This window comes from Phalacrocorax aristotelis, chromosome 5 (genome assembly GCF_949628215.1).
Source record: "Phalacrocorax aristotelis chromosome 5, bGulAri2.1, whole genome shotgun sequence".
NCBI lineage: Eukaryota > Metazoa > Chordata > Aves > Suliformes > Phalacrocoracidae > Phalacrocorax > Phalacrocorax aristotelis.
The window spans coordinates 12,491,115-12,505,075 of NC_134280.1; the positions used below are offsets into that span (position 1 = coordinate 12,491,115).

At 38.9% G+C, this 13,961-nt stretch overlaps 1 protein-coding gene across 5 annotated transcripts in view; it reads left to right on the forward strand.

The window, feature by feature from the left end:
- Window positions 1–13,961, forward strand: part of MYLK (myosin light chain kinase) — a 224,580-nt gene that overhangs the window by 83,085 nt on the left and 127,534 nt on the right. For all 5 annotated transcript variants that reach the window (XM_075093019.1, XM_075093022.1, XM_075093020.1 and 2 more), the window contains exons 3-4: window positions 9,050–9,257; window positions 11,096–11,144. In XM_075093019.1, the coding sequence (XP_074949120.1) occupies window positions 9,050–9,257; window positions 11,096–11,144 (257 nt within the window). The remainder of the gene's footprint in view (window positions 1–9,049; window positions 9,258–11,095; window positions 11,145–13,961) is intronic.

The following is a 13,961-nucleotide window of genomic DNA, read 5'->3' on the forward strand; positions in this document are numbered from 1 at the left end:
GAAGTTAATAAAGAATGTTTATTTGCTATTTTCCAAAATATGAAACATAGAAAGTCACAGTAAAATGTCAAACAACAAGGTTAAAGCAGACAGCGCCTTGCACGCAGTCTGGGAGACCCTCCTAAGCCTGCTCTAATGATGTACTAAGGTACTGCATTTGCTCAGGCTTGTATGCTATGGAGTGTAACTTCCGGCTGTTCTCTAAATTCCCACTGTATGCAGGAAGTAAATCTAGTTTTGTGACCATCTCATAACTTGGTGTTTTCAGATGGAAAATCCAAACGAGCTTTATTTATACCATTTCTGTAAAGCGTCACAAAGCCTTGCAAAGAAGCTTGCTGTTTTTCATTAATTCTCTGGTGCACTACTTTCTTGTAACATCTTTTGCTGATGATCACTATAATGGCTGTGTCTGTGTATGCATTTTTTGTGTGCGTGTTTCTTTACGCATTTTAAGATGGCAGTTTTGTCCTTGGGTACGTGAATTCCTACTTAGACAATTAGGAATTGTCAAGTGCACTAGTAGTTCACTAGACCCAGCTACATATGTTTCTTCTAGGTTATCTAAGTAGCATGCATGTAATGCCAGCTGTGGTTTATGATCTGAACTGAAAGCATGCTTCTGGCCAAATGGAGCATTGCAGAGTTAGTGAAGCAAGATCTAATGAGTTTTCATCAGAGTCAGAGGATTTTGTAGAAGATAAACTTTTGCTTACAGAATTCTAGATTGTCAGTACTGGTGTCAGGGAGGGAGTAAGCACAGAAGCATGGCAGAAAGTTATTCTTCCATGTGATCAAATCATTCTACTCTTTCTAGGATGAATGGACTTTTTGCCAAGCTCCTGCAGAGACCCTTGCACATTGCCATACAGCAAAGTGAAACTCTATGAAAGGGTCTCTCATGAAGATTTAGAGAATTCTTTACTTTCTTCTAGCTTATGCTCACCTGAATTCTGTAATTCTATCCTATGATCTACAGATTAGGTCCAGGATACAAAATCTGAACTCTGACCATGTAGGTTTATGATATTGTGGAGGTTTTAGTGGTCTTTTAAAAATAAACCAAAGTATACTGGTTTTCATTCATAACCCCATAGTTGGGTACAGCAGTCAAAATGAGCTGGAAGTGGTCAGCACTCGCTATCATGTTTTAAGTCAGTGAAAATTGCACATTACCCAACATAATCTGAAATTATGCCACCAGTTTTTCCATGGGACTAGAAAGAGGTAGACTTCATACAGCACACTAACAGTTGCATTAAAGTAGTAATTTTAAAGGAACAGCTTTTAATAAATAGGAAGAAAGTGCTAAGTCTCTTTTTATCTTCTGGGTCTCCCTACCTTGGCACTGAATTCTATGAATTGCATCTCCAGGTAATTCTTCTGTATCTCTCATCGGGGCAAACAGGACTATGGTAAATCTTGCAGCCTTTCTATGTTAGTGCTGTGGCATATGATCTTTCTACTCAAGACTAAAAGAATATGAGATTTCCCTTGTTCACAATATTAATGTTAGCAATATCAAGGAGTTTAATTTACAAAGGTTTTCTTTTCATTGCCACAAATGAGAATCAAGCAAAATATGTATGGTTTGAAACTTCTGTAGGTGAAACCTTGAGGAGCTCAACATAATTATGTGTGGTCTCAGGTTGCCTAAGAGCAGAATGCAGTGATCGCCAGGGATGGGCACCTGAAGAATGAGGTGTAGCATTTGGTGGTGCTTGGCGGGTGTTTGATTCTACTTTTGATTCTTTGTTGTTGTTATTGCCAGTTTTGGTTGTTTTTTCTGGTTTGGGTTTTTTTTTTTTCAACGGTTTGTTTGAAGGCCTGTGTTGTCATTTTTCTCTCCCTGCTCCGCACCATTTGGGGGAAGGAACAGATAATTGCACGTACCAGCTGTGAAGACTTACATCTTCAGAGTTGTGTTCCAGTTAAGGTTACACCCAAAGAGCTAATTTATGAGGACTGTGTGCACATGAAACAAGAAACCTAAACAGAAGATGTAGTGTACCAGAGTTCAGCACTTAAACAAAAACTTACACAAATTTTACAGAAAGACCATTATTGTTTCTTGTATGTACAGTAGGTAATGCTTTGAAGTGAGCTATGTTTAGTCGTAGTATGTATTCCATTTTTGTTTTAAATTAGGCAATTGTAGATTCTAGACTGCTCTGTAGAAGGCAGAGGTTATTATTTGCTTTGTTTGCAAGGTCATAGCTAAGTCTCCAAATATTTAACATTTTCATGTTTAACCTTGCCAGGCAAGTTCTCTGTTTTAGAAGCAAGCTTTTAAAATGGATAAACTATTCTTGAGATATGGTTTGTGTGTGTTTAAAGTCTCAGAAGGAGCTTAACAATGTATCATGTCCACTTTCCTTTACCAAGAACATCTGCTGTTCATTTGTTAAAACAAATTGCAGCTTGAGCCTAACAGAAGCTTTGTTATAAGACTTAAAGAAGAGCGGCACTGGCCAGAACCACATTTCCCGCCTGCACTAACCAAAAATCTAAATTAAAATAAAAATACACCACATATTGGGTTGGGCTGTATTCACGATGTTCATGTTGTAGTCTCCACAGTTTTGTAGTACTTTTTCCCTAAGACTGACATTCAGAGTTCACATCAATATGAACTATTACAACAAGAAATGGCTTTTTTTCTTTCTAGAGAGCAACAGCTCTGTCCATATGGACAGAGCATGTGTTACGGTGTATCCAGTTCTTAGCATCCTCTGCTAAGTTTGTGCTCAAGTACTTAATTCCCCTCACAAGTCTTCTGATCAAGATCCAGATCCAAAAACTCTTGGCTCTTGATTCAGTCAAGGAAGGTAGAAGACACTGGCTACAGTCTGATGACTATGGGAAACACCTCTTTTTTTGTAGGACCTAGGATGAGCCACATCCACAGAACAGCTGTTACTGTCTGGATTGAATCTCTTGGGGCTACATGAGAGCCTTCAACTGTATGACCTACAGATGAGCCCATCTAATACCTACCTTGCAATAAAGTGAATAATATTCCATTTTTGCTGATACCTATACATTGGAAGAAGAGGTACACTATGCAGTTTCTACTGCATTTCAGGTGTAAGTGCTATACATTGTTTTTTCCTATATCTTCATTTCTTTGAGTAGAATTACACTTACAAAATTTGTCATGCTACTTAATCACATTTCTTCTGCTGCTTTCTTGAAACAATCTGATGGATCAATACTCTAAGTTTTGCATAAGGTGCAGACAGTTTACTTCCTGCTAGTAATGAGTATTTGCTAGGCCAAGTCCTTTAGTTTTTTGTGTCAGGCGTTTGTTTGCAGGCAGCAGAAGGTCAAAGTTTGTCAGATATTCTGAATGGTTTTCTATATCTCCCTTGATGAGTCCTCCTGGTGTGTCTTCTCATGATCTGCCCAGACCATACACTTTGGAGCTCAATGGTGATATCTGGCAACTGTAATTGCGGCTATCCTCTTTTTATCCCTTTGCAACTTCTGATCTCTGTGGCCTTTTCTGAGATGTAGTTCCCAGAACTGACTGGTTTCTGGTTGAAGGTGAGCATGGAACAGAGGATAGGCTACAAACCCTTCTCAAAAACTTAGCTCACTCTCTGGCATTCCTTAATGTTAAGATAGGGAGGCAGCAAAATATGCGAAACACCTGCTGTTTTTCTAAAGGTCACTGCTGTCAGACGTCATCTTCCAATCCACTGGCCAATTTCTCTTAAAAGTCTATTGCTTGTCCTGTCCACTGTGGATGTGGGAAACAGTTTATTCTCTTCTGCTTTGCAGGTTCCTTTATGCATTAGAAAACATTTCTGATTACTGCCATTGTTCTTAAACTTGTTACCAAACAGGTTATGCAAAGTTTGTTTTCATGTTGTTTTAATGCTTCCAGACACTACAGTCTAACTATAAATGTGCTAGCTACACTACTAACCATCAGAGGTTTTAACAAGTTATTTCCCTGTGCTGCACTGAATGAGATACAGGCCAAAAGCGTCATTTTAATAGCCTCAAGGGCTGCATATCCCTAAAAGTCTCAAGACAAGTGGAAAACTCTATTTTTGCATAACCCTTTATCAGTGTCCATGTTAATTAAAACCACAAAAACTTCCATACATTTTCTATAAGAAGTATATTCTGTATTTTTCCATTACAAATTTAAATGGGCATTATGATACCAGGTTCTTCTCACTGACACCCAGGTATCAAAAAGCAGTGTCACTTAGCTGGTTATTTTAGGATGTTAAACACTACCTACTCTACCCTGATATTCTTTAACAGCCTACAAAGAGGACAGCATTCCTCAAAAAGAAGCAAGGTATGCAAATTAGGTTGAAAGGTACATTCTAAATAACATGTGAAGTATAAAAGTTTGAATAGAGGATATTTCTGATTTTCAAAGATAACTTTAAAATCCATTTTCTTTAGATGGTTTGAACCACCTAATACAACTGATTCTTTTATTCAATGACTGAATACTTGACATACAGACATAGATCTTAATTCTGGTTTTTGTGGAATTAAAGGCAAAGGTAGCCTACAGAAATAGCAGCACAACTAAATACTATGTGTTGACAGAATCTGGATGTCTTAAAATTCTGACTTCATGGGAGAAGGTTTGTCTCTTGAAAGGAATTTTAGTCTTTAGTGGATTTCGTATTGCAGCATATGAAGTCATCTCTGTGAGGGGAGTTATTTTGAATAGCAACTTTATAACAGTTGTATCCTTGCCAGTTTTAGTACAACTTTTGATGTGCCTGTCTATATATGATGTCATCTGGGGGGATTTTGCAAGCCAAGACCACCTTTTGATAGCTGTTTTCTTCCTGATCTTATTGCTTGTGTGTTGATGCGTCCTGGAGCAGCAACATGGGACATTTGTCTAGTTCTTAACATCAAGCGCTGAACACCTCAGCCAGTATAATGAATGTAATGCTAGAGTATGTCATGTGATGTTTGCCGTCATTTCCAATAGTCTTAAGGTGTTACCGTCAAAGTGAGCAGCATCAGTAATAGTATACACCCCATCAGTGTTTCACAGTTACTTACACTTTGGTTTATTGTCACTTATGGCTATCTCTTTTTGGGTGCTGTGGGTTTGTATTCATTGTTAACCTCACTGGAGCCAGCAGTAGTTATTACAGAATAGGATTTGATTTGAAGTTAAAAGCATGAGCCAAAAGAGTGCACCTGATTGCCCTAAACTGCTACTGCAACTGTGATGCATTTAAGTAGGCAAACCTAAGTTTTTTTTGAAATTGGTATATAAACAGCTCTTTTATGGAGCATAGATATAGGCCAAGTTTTAGAAAATCTTTCCTGCACTTTCAAACAAGAAAAAGTGTCACTGAATGAATATATTTGGCCTTGGTGGTCACTGAATGCCTTTGGGTTTGTGACAATGGGGACTGGTTTGTAGTGGCACATTTTTTAATAATACTGTCCTTTAAAGTACAGCTTCATTAGACTAATTTTATTTTTTCTCCTTATTTCTTTTCTTTGGGAACCTAGTGCCATCCCTTTTCAATAGCCTTCTCCCAGACCGAGATGCAGAACTGAACCTTAACTCTGGAAGTTTCACAGGCAACAGGTTCTCTCTTAGCTCTTTCCAGTTGCTGTGTTGAGGCATGGAGCAGAAGGCCTGTTTTACCTTAGCAGACTTTTCCAGGAAGGCTTTAAGCAGTTGATGGGCCCAGACAAAAACTCAAAACTCGTGTTTGTACTAATACAACAGTTATTTGCTGCTTGCTGTCAACTTCCCACTTGTTAGTGTTGTAGAGCAGTTAAAGAAAAGCTGTACCCTCCCTGGGACTGGCAATACTTACACAGGCCAATCTGTAAATAAAGGTTATAGCCTTCTCTGCTGGGCATTAAATAAGCAGATAAATTTCTGTTTGCTGTGAATTTATTCAAGGCAGATGTTTTTAGTGAGCTCTGGAAAGGTTAGGGAGGACTATAAAACCTGCTGCAGTTCTGGAATTGATCCATTAGGATCAAAACCTAGTAACCAGTGATTCGTTTAAGGGTCCCTGACACTTTTATGGCAAGACCATGTATTTCAGAGAGGGCTGGCTCAGTTTGAAACACATTCCAAACCTGAACCTGAAATAAATCCTTGCAACAGAGCAATTCTGTAAACTTCTGCTTTCCCATAATTTCATTTCTGACAAAAAATGAAAGAAAAAAACCCAGAGTTTGGGAAGGGAATGACTCAACCCTTTGAAAGGAAAAGGCATGCTGATCGCCTGTGTTTGTAATTTTTTGTGTGGCATTTCCTCAGTGTAAAGGTGTGGATGAACAAAATAATACAGCCATAGCAAGCATAAAATAAACACACATGGAAGAAATGGAAAAAAACTTAATGTAGGCTCAGCCACATGATACTGGAAGAGCATGTATAATGGTCTACCAGACCTTGAGGGGTCAGGTAAAAATGGCCTTGTGTGGTCCAAGAGGGACTTAAGAATATGATAAAACAAAAAGAAAAATGGAAAGAAGATGTTTCCCATTGCTTCAACTCTAATTGTTCCCTGAGATAAGTGTCAGAATGTTTATGCTTGGGAGCTTTGAAGCTGGGTTGAACAAGACACAGAAGGCCAGAAGGAATGATTGCGAACTGGAAAAAATAGTTAATATACTAGGTGATGTATAATTGATGACTTGTATTCACAGGCCAGAATCTCAGCAGCTGTAAACAGATGTGGCTAGACTGACGTTAGTAAAGAGGTTGTGATGTAATGCACCGAAAAGGTGGTTCTTTCTTCACACCAACTCAAATGAAACTCTGTCATTTTACTGTATTGTATTACTTGAAATAGCAGTTTCAAAGCCATTTTGCCTCAAATATTTCAAATTCAAAGAAATCTTAATATCCAGTGAAGCAAAAATGAGAGGTAGAAACTCCATTCTAATATGCTGTCTGTCTGCGTAAATTGCTTAATCTCTCTGTTGGTTTCTTAATCTGAAATGAAAAGATAGGTGGGAGGGCATTGGCAAGTTAATAGTAAGAAACAGTTCTTTGGTACAAGTCACTTTCTTTACCAATAAGCACATTATCAACTCACAAGAGTTACACTACTGTAAAAATCTCATATTGATGCTTCACAACTCCCTTTTTCTGAAAATAAGATGTGCTGAGAAAGACGTTCCTGGGAACCTGCCTTCTGAGTAAGCACTAAACCAATACACTGGAGTAGTGTTAGGGGGCATGGTTGAGTGGGAGCTGCTGTTTTTCAGAAAGCACAGGAAAGAAAAGGCATGGCTGCAAAGAGCTTTAGAAAGATGCTGTGGTATTTTTAAACAGCAATAGACTCGCCACTGAGCAGAATCCCACAATGAATGTATTCTTCATAGACCATAGCTTTTACTTAGGTAAAGACAGACTGAAAGAACTCGAGAAGTTTGTACCAGAAGTGGAAAGTTTCTCCATCTTACTCAGCATATTCATGCTCTTGGCAAACATTAATATGAGAGAGGGCGAGCAGTGCCAGGAAGAAGGGGTCACCACATCACTGGCAAAATTAATTTGTCTGAACTGATACCCAAAGAATTAAAGGAAAGAGAAAAATTTCTGACAGCTGTAGGTTAAGCTCCAACAGATGAGAAACCCAGCTGGAGTGTGGTGGGGCTGGATTAAAAATGAAAGGTTTTGAAAGAAGAGAACCTAAGAATGGGTAAGGTTGGTTGGCTAAAGATTGTAATTTAGAAAGTGAGTGCTGTGCAGTTAGAAGAAAGCAGAGCTGAAGTGCGGATTGGAAACTGAGAGGAGAATGCTGAGAGGAATTTGCGCAAGCCACAACTAAGCCTTCTTCAAATCAGGACAGCCCATCAATATTTTGCCCACCTGGAGGTTGAAGGGGCTTCCTGTTCAGTTGCCAAGATTTGATAATGTAGTTCAAAATGCAACATTGCTCCTTTCCCAGTGAGCGCACGCTGCCACAACTATTACTCATCCCAGCTCATCTTGATCCACTCAGTTACTTCATGACATGTAGGCAAAGGATCAAAGAGTCAGAAGATGGAGAGCTAACATATCAGAGTGGGGGAATAGGAAAGAAGGGGGAGTTAATATGATGACTGGGGAAGTGTGCTGACAGTTAACACATACTGAAGTGACCTTCAAAGAGGATGGCATCTCTCACAAAGCAGAGAAAGAACCTTTTCCTGAGGAGTTAATTCTTTGGTGGAAACTGTTGTATGTCTGCTTTTCCTATTTTTTTATGAAAGCCACAGATCCTCAGCAGGTTTCAACAGCTCGACTGAAATCAATAACTCCATTCTCAATTATGCCAACTGGGAATCTGCCTGCGGATCTGAAGGTGTCATTAATGCCATAGCAGGCAAGGATATTTTAACATGGCTGCAATTTAATGAGCACAGGATTGGTTCATTTAGTTGAAAATGTTTCTTTGGGCTATCAGTAGACCACCAAGCTCTTTAAATTGAGTACTGTGTTTGTGTGAATACACCACTATAACATCAGAATGACCCTTAATCACACTTTCTCAGATTGCAACTCCTTATCTTCTGCTTTTAAAGCTCAAGACAAAAATTTGGCATGTGTCTGCATTTCTTGCCTGTATATTGTCAGGAGCTACTGTATCTCAGCACATTTGATAACTAGATGGCTCCATACACGTTTACAGTATAAGCCCAATCCTTGGCAATCAAGCTAGAAATTTTTGGTCTAGATATCCTGCAGTCTTTGCGTACTTAGAGGTGTAGTAGCACTACTGCCCTTCAGTCTCTGAACAATGGGGACCCAGGTGTCAGGATTCTTCATTGGCACTGTCACTATGGTTCTGCAGGTAAACCATTCTAGTGGGAAACCTCTCTGTGTAATCTATCTGCCTGACTAGTCTAATGATTTTAACAGTTTAACTTATCCGAGAGTTTTCATTTCATTATGTTCTGCCATTTGGCTTGCAAAGAGTATGTGTTTAACAGCTCCTGTGTCAAGAACTTTCCACTGCATTGCTAAATGTCCAACATTTCTTCCTAATACCATAATCTGTAACATTTGCCTTCTTTCTCCACTCTCACATCTTTTCAGGTCAGAGGCTACCCTGAGCCTCAGATCACGTGGTACAGAAATGGGCATCCTGTCCCAGAGGATGACCATTATGTCATGGACCGCAGTGTTCGAGGGATATTCAGTTTGGTAATCAGAGGTGTACAGGAAGGTGATGGTGGTAAATACACCTGTGAGGCTGCAAATGATGGTGGGGTTCGTCAAGTGACTGTGGAACTGACAGTGGAAGGTAAGAGGATACTGATACTGTTGCTGTGATTATTACAGAGTATAATTAAATGAACAAGCTGTTTATACTGTCTGGTTAAAATCACAACTGTATACACGTGCTTCCTCACTGGTGCAAGAGTAAGATTCATTAATTGCATTTCACAGTTTAAGACGTTTTGCAGGGAACTACATGTTAGATAAAGTGTGCGTTTGGTTTCAGGTATGTATCATGATGTCCACGTAACAAAAGACTTAGCTTTGAAGACTTTGCTATATGAAGTTTATATATAAACTTTGTAATTTTCATGGAAGCCACCACTCAGGACAGAAACAAAGGCCTGGAAAGTTAGCATTTTCTCTCAGGCAGTAAAAACTGTGGTGATCTTGTTTGCTTCACAGCCGATCAGGTAGGCACACAGAGGCAATGTGTTTCTGGAGTTCTCCATGCATGCTTCCACTTGCTAAGCTGAATACATGGTTGTAATTGTATGCTTAATGTCACATGGGAAACAGCCAAGATCAAACCCAGGAATTTTTAAGAGCACATCTGCATATTAGATAGTTGCAAACTGCCGAATTTGAAACCTAAAGAGTGACACAAAGCCAGGGGAGGATGGAAATCAATTTTACTGCTTCTCTCTCTTGAGTTTGGTCATGTCAGAGGGCTGTTGAATATCAAAGCTCCTCAGGTCACAACTTTGTGTTGAATTCTTGAAGCAAAGCAAAAACCCACAGCAGTCCTGAAAAAATCAGCATTTGGGTTTATTCAGAGTCAAAATCTCTTACAGATATCCTCAGAGTACATACTGAAATAGGCATAGATCTGGCATGATTGTTACTGCCTTCTGTTGAGAAAATTATGCAAAATCTTTTTTTTTTCCCCCTAGTTTTAAGTTGTGACAACTTTTATGAGTGACAATTTGCACGGAGGTGGAGGATTTTTTAAAGCTGTTTTTATATCAGTTTTTCTGACCTGGGCTTTGCTGCAGTTTAAATGCATTTCATGGCAGTACCCAATGACTGAATTTCTCAGAGTTTAAGAATTACATCGTCTTTATTCTAAAAATCCCTGTATGCATCAAGATAGCAAAGTGCAGACTTTTTCTGTTCTCAGCAGATATCTCTATGTGGGGGTGACTGCGACTTGAAAAAATGAGTGACTGAAACACAATCTTGTCTTTCCATCCTGCATGGCTGTCCTGTCTGACAGTAATGTAGCTTCTTACAAGGCTCTAGAACAATATTTTTTTTCACAGCCGTCAGAGCCGTTTGTTTCACGCTGCCACTCTGGATCCACTCCAGGTCGCTACCCTTTTTTAGCGTGCCAAAGCTACCAGGAATGCTGTGTGCAGTAGGTGGCGCTGAGCTTACACGACTTCATATGCATCTCCCTATTGTTCGCACCAGCAAGTATGATGAACTATTGTGCTTCAAAAAGAATCATTTTACAGAAAAGGTAGTTAGGGCTAGCACAGGACTAAAAACGAAACCAAGTAAAGTAAGACATCTTTCAGAGTCCAAAAAGGTTTTTTGCTACCTTAGTTTGAATTAGTGCTGCACTGTAGAGATTAGACAGAGTGTTTCATTTGCTTGTTTAAAAATACTTTTGCATGAATAATCTGCAGTGTTGTTACTGCTGAGGCCAGGGCTTAGATGGCAACTCTGCTAAAACTTGTTTTTGAAATTGGAGAGCCTGACTTTGGACTACAGATGACATAACCTTATACTGCAGGTGTTGCATTCCTCCTTTGTTTGAAACCTGGAGAAACACATACTTTACATAGTCTTGAGTACCTGTAATTCGCAATGGTCTTGTCAAAACTTCTGAATTCCTGTCTTTCTGTCCCATGCTTACAGGAAACTCCTTGAAGAAATATAGCCTGCCACCCAGCGCCAGAACCCCTGGGTAAGAAATCCATTGGCTTTGATATTGTTTAACAGACACCTAAATGTGTTTTGGTAGGAAAACAAGTAAAATGACACTTTCTAAAGAATAACCACTTCTCTACTTTTTAAGTACCTCTTGCATTTTGTCTTTAGCTCTTATCCACTTTGAGGGCCAGTCAAAAAGGGTTGGATTCTTGTCCAGTTCTCAGTAATTCCTCAGTGGAAACATATCCCCAAGGCTTCTTGCCTGTGCAAGAATCAGAGGGAATGGAGGAGAGCAAAGCCTGGTTGTTGATGATGCAATTCTGCACAGCATTGCTAGTAACTGCTTGGCATGATTTCTCACACTTGTGAGATGGGGATAGCAAGAATGGCTGGGCTCTCAGAGGCAGGGCACTGCCAGCTACAGCAACATCTGAAAACAAACCCTTTGATATTTGTGAACTCAAATGCTCTAAGTCCAAATATCCATTTATCCCAAGCAGAATAGCATCTATGAGAGCTGCTGGGTTAGTAAAATGATTGAGGCTGTCAGGAAGATGTAAGTAGCTTGATATAGCTACTGCTTCCTCATACTGACATTATTCTGGCTAGAAACAGAACATTCCGCTGGTATGTGCAATATTGCACCCTCTTGTCTCTGCTCTCTGATATTCAGAAATCCTTCCCCACATCTTCTATGACCTGGCAGTCTCCTTATAAAGCCAGAACTAATACTACTTTGAGTCATCTGTAAGAAATAAAAGCAACTGAAATCAGCATTCTCTCACATATAATTTAAATATTTCCAAGCAACACAGTGGGTAAATTGTAGTCCAGAAGAAAGTGTTGTTCCAGTTTGGAGTAACTGTTAACAAGTAACTGTAGCAAGAATGGGTTGATGGGGTGATCTACACTGGCACACAGAAGAGCCTTCTTGCTGTCATATACTTTCTGCACTTCAGTAAGCATTTACAATTAAGAGAATGCCACTGTTTTAAAAGGCCCAGGCCTAACTCTTCCAACAGTTGAAATAATTTCTTTTTAAGTAGCTTGAATTTAAGCAGAATTATTTCTGATTTATATCTCTTGGACTGAGTCACCCTGGATGTAGACAAAAATACATATCTGATTATGTTAGTAATCAGAATACAGATAGTTAAAACTGAAGATTTTAATTTTGTCATTGATATTACTATTGTTTATGTGTATTTTGAATTTTAAAAATAACTGAGGTTACAACAGTGAAAATAGTAAGTGAAGCTGCGTCATCAGGAAGGCCTTTACATGATAATGTCTGTATGGCAAATGTGCTATAGAAATACACACATGCTAAATAATCAAAGCATGAAAGGACAGTCAAAGTTGCTATTGGGTTTTGTTATACATTCAGGCTTTCCAAAGCACTATCCTAATGCATTGCATCACATGGAGTTAGAATGATTGTCCTTGGTTTTCATTCTCATGTGTTTTGCTCCTATTCAGTATTAATAATTTTATAGTATGGAAAGTTTATGCCTTACAAAAACAAGGAGGAGGGAAAAGAAAAAAAATACATTTCAGTTTGTGTATATCTAGGAAACAACTGTAAAGCTGCAGGCTAACTAGTAGTTGGTTTTCTTTTAATGTGTTAGTATATGTGTATAGGTATATACATATAGAAACACCACCTGAAGATGGTCACTAGAAGACTTCTTTAATACACATTTATGCCCTTCTTTAGTGGTAGCATGAGGAAGATGACATTAAAAGTTAACAGATATTTAATTATATGATGAAGTGTTTTCCATTTTAACATATTACAGTCACCCTTCTCTCCCAAGATTTTTTTTGCTGGTCTTCTTGTCCATATAAATCCTTTCATTATGGTGTCATCTCTTACTTAGAAACTTCGAGCTGCCTATATGGCAACCATCATATCTTGGCAGCACCTTGGACTAAGGCGATGCCTGGTAGAAATGGTGAGGTATTGACATATCTTACTTGCATGTAGTAAAAGGCCATCTGGAAAAGAAGGCCTTGAAAATGGTTCCATTTGCTTGAAATTAAAGGTTAAAAAAAAAAACCACACCCAGAAATCATCATCTGCTGTCTGCTAATGTGTCTTTGTTGTACCAGGGCTTCAGAGCAAAGAGTGTGATTGTTCTCATTGATGTTAATGGACCTGAAGTTGCACCTTTTTTTTGTTTGTTTGTTTTTCTTGCTGTAATACTGCTCAATGGTTTGTTCTGCGGCTGTGTAGCTGAGGGTTGTGGACTGCAGTCACTGATGTCACTCTAATTTCATTCCACATGTCATTTCCCAGCTGTGCCATCCATGTAAGTAGAGCTGGCCATTTGCACTTAACAGATATTCACCCGGGATGGGTGTACTTTGGTTTTGCGCCCTTTTCATGTTTGCTTTGCAAACATTGTAGTGAAAGAGATTCCAAACAGAAGCCTTCTCCAAGCCAAAAATCTTTACCAGGACGTATCAGAAATCTTGCAAAAACAAGCTGCTGATTCATAAATCAGAAATTACTGTGTCATTCCACTCAATATCACGACAAATTACATGATGAAAAACTGTGAACAGTGAACAAGTATGCACAAATAATCTATCAGGAGGCAATTAGGAAAAAGAAAACGGGAAAAACTAAATGCATGTGGTGTTTCCTATCATTTGGTTTGCCCAGCTCTGCTTATAAGCAACTGAAATTGTCCATGAGATCTGTTATATGAGTTATGTGTATGATGGATGAGGGTGTGTAGCATCATACTGTTCAGTTGCATGAAGAGTCAAGAGCAGTCATGGCCATCATTTCCATTTCTTCCATTGGCCAAAAAAATTACTGTGTAACTACAGTCTCGGTTACCAC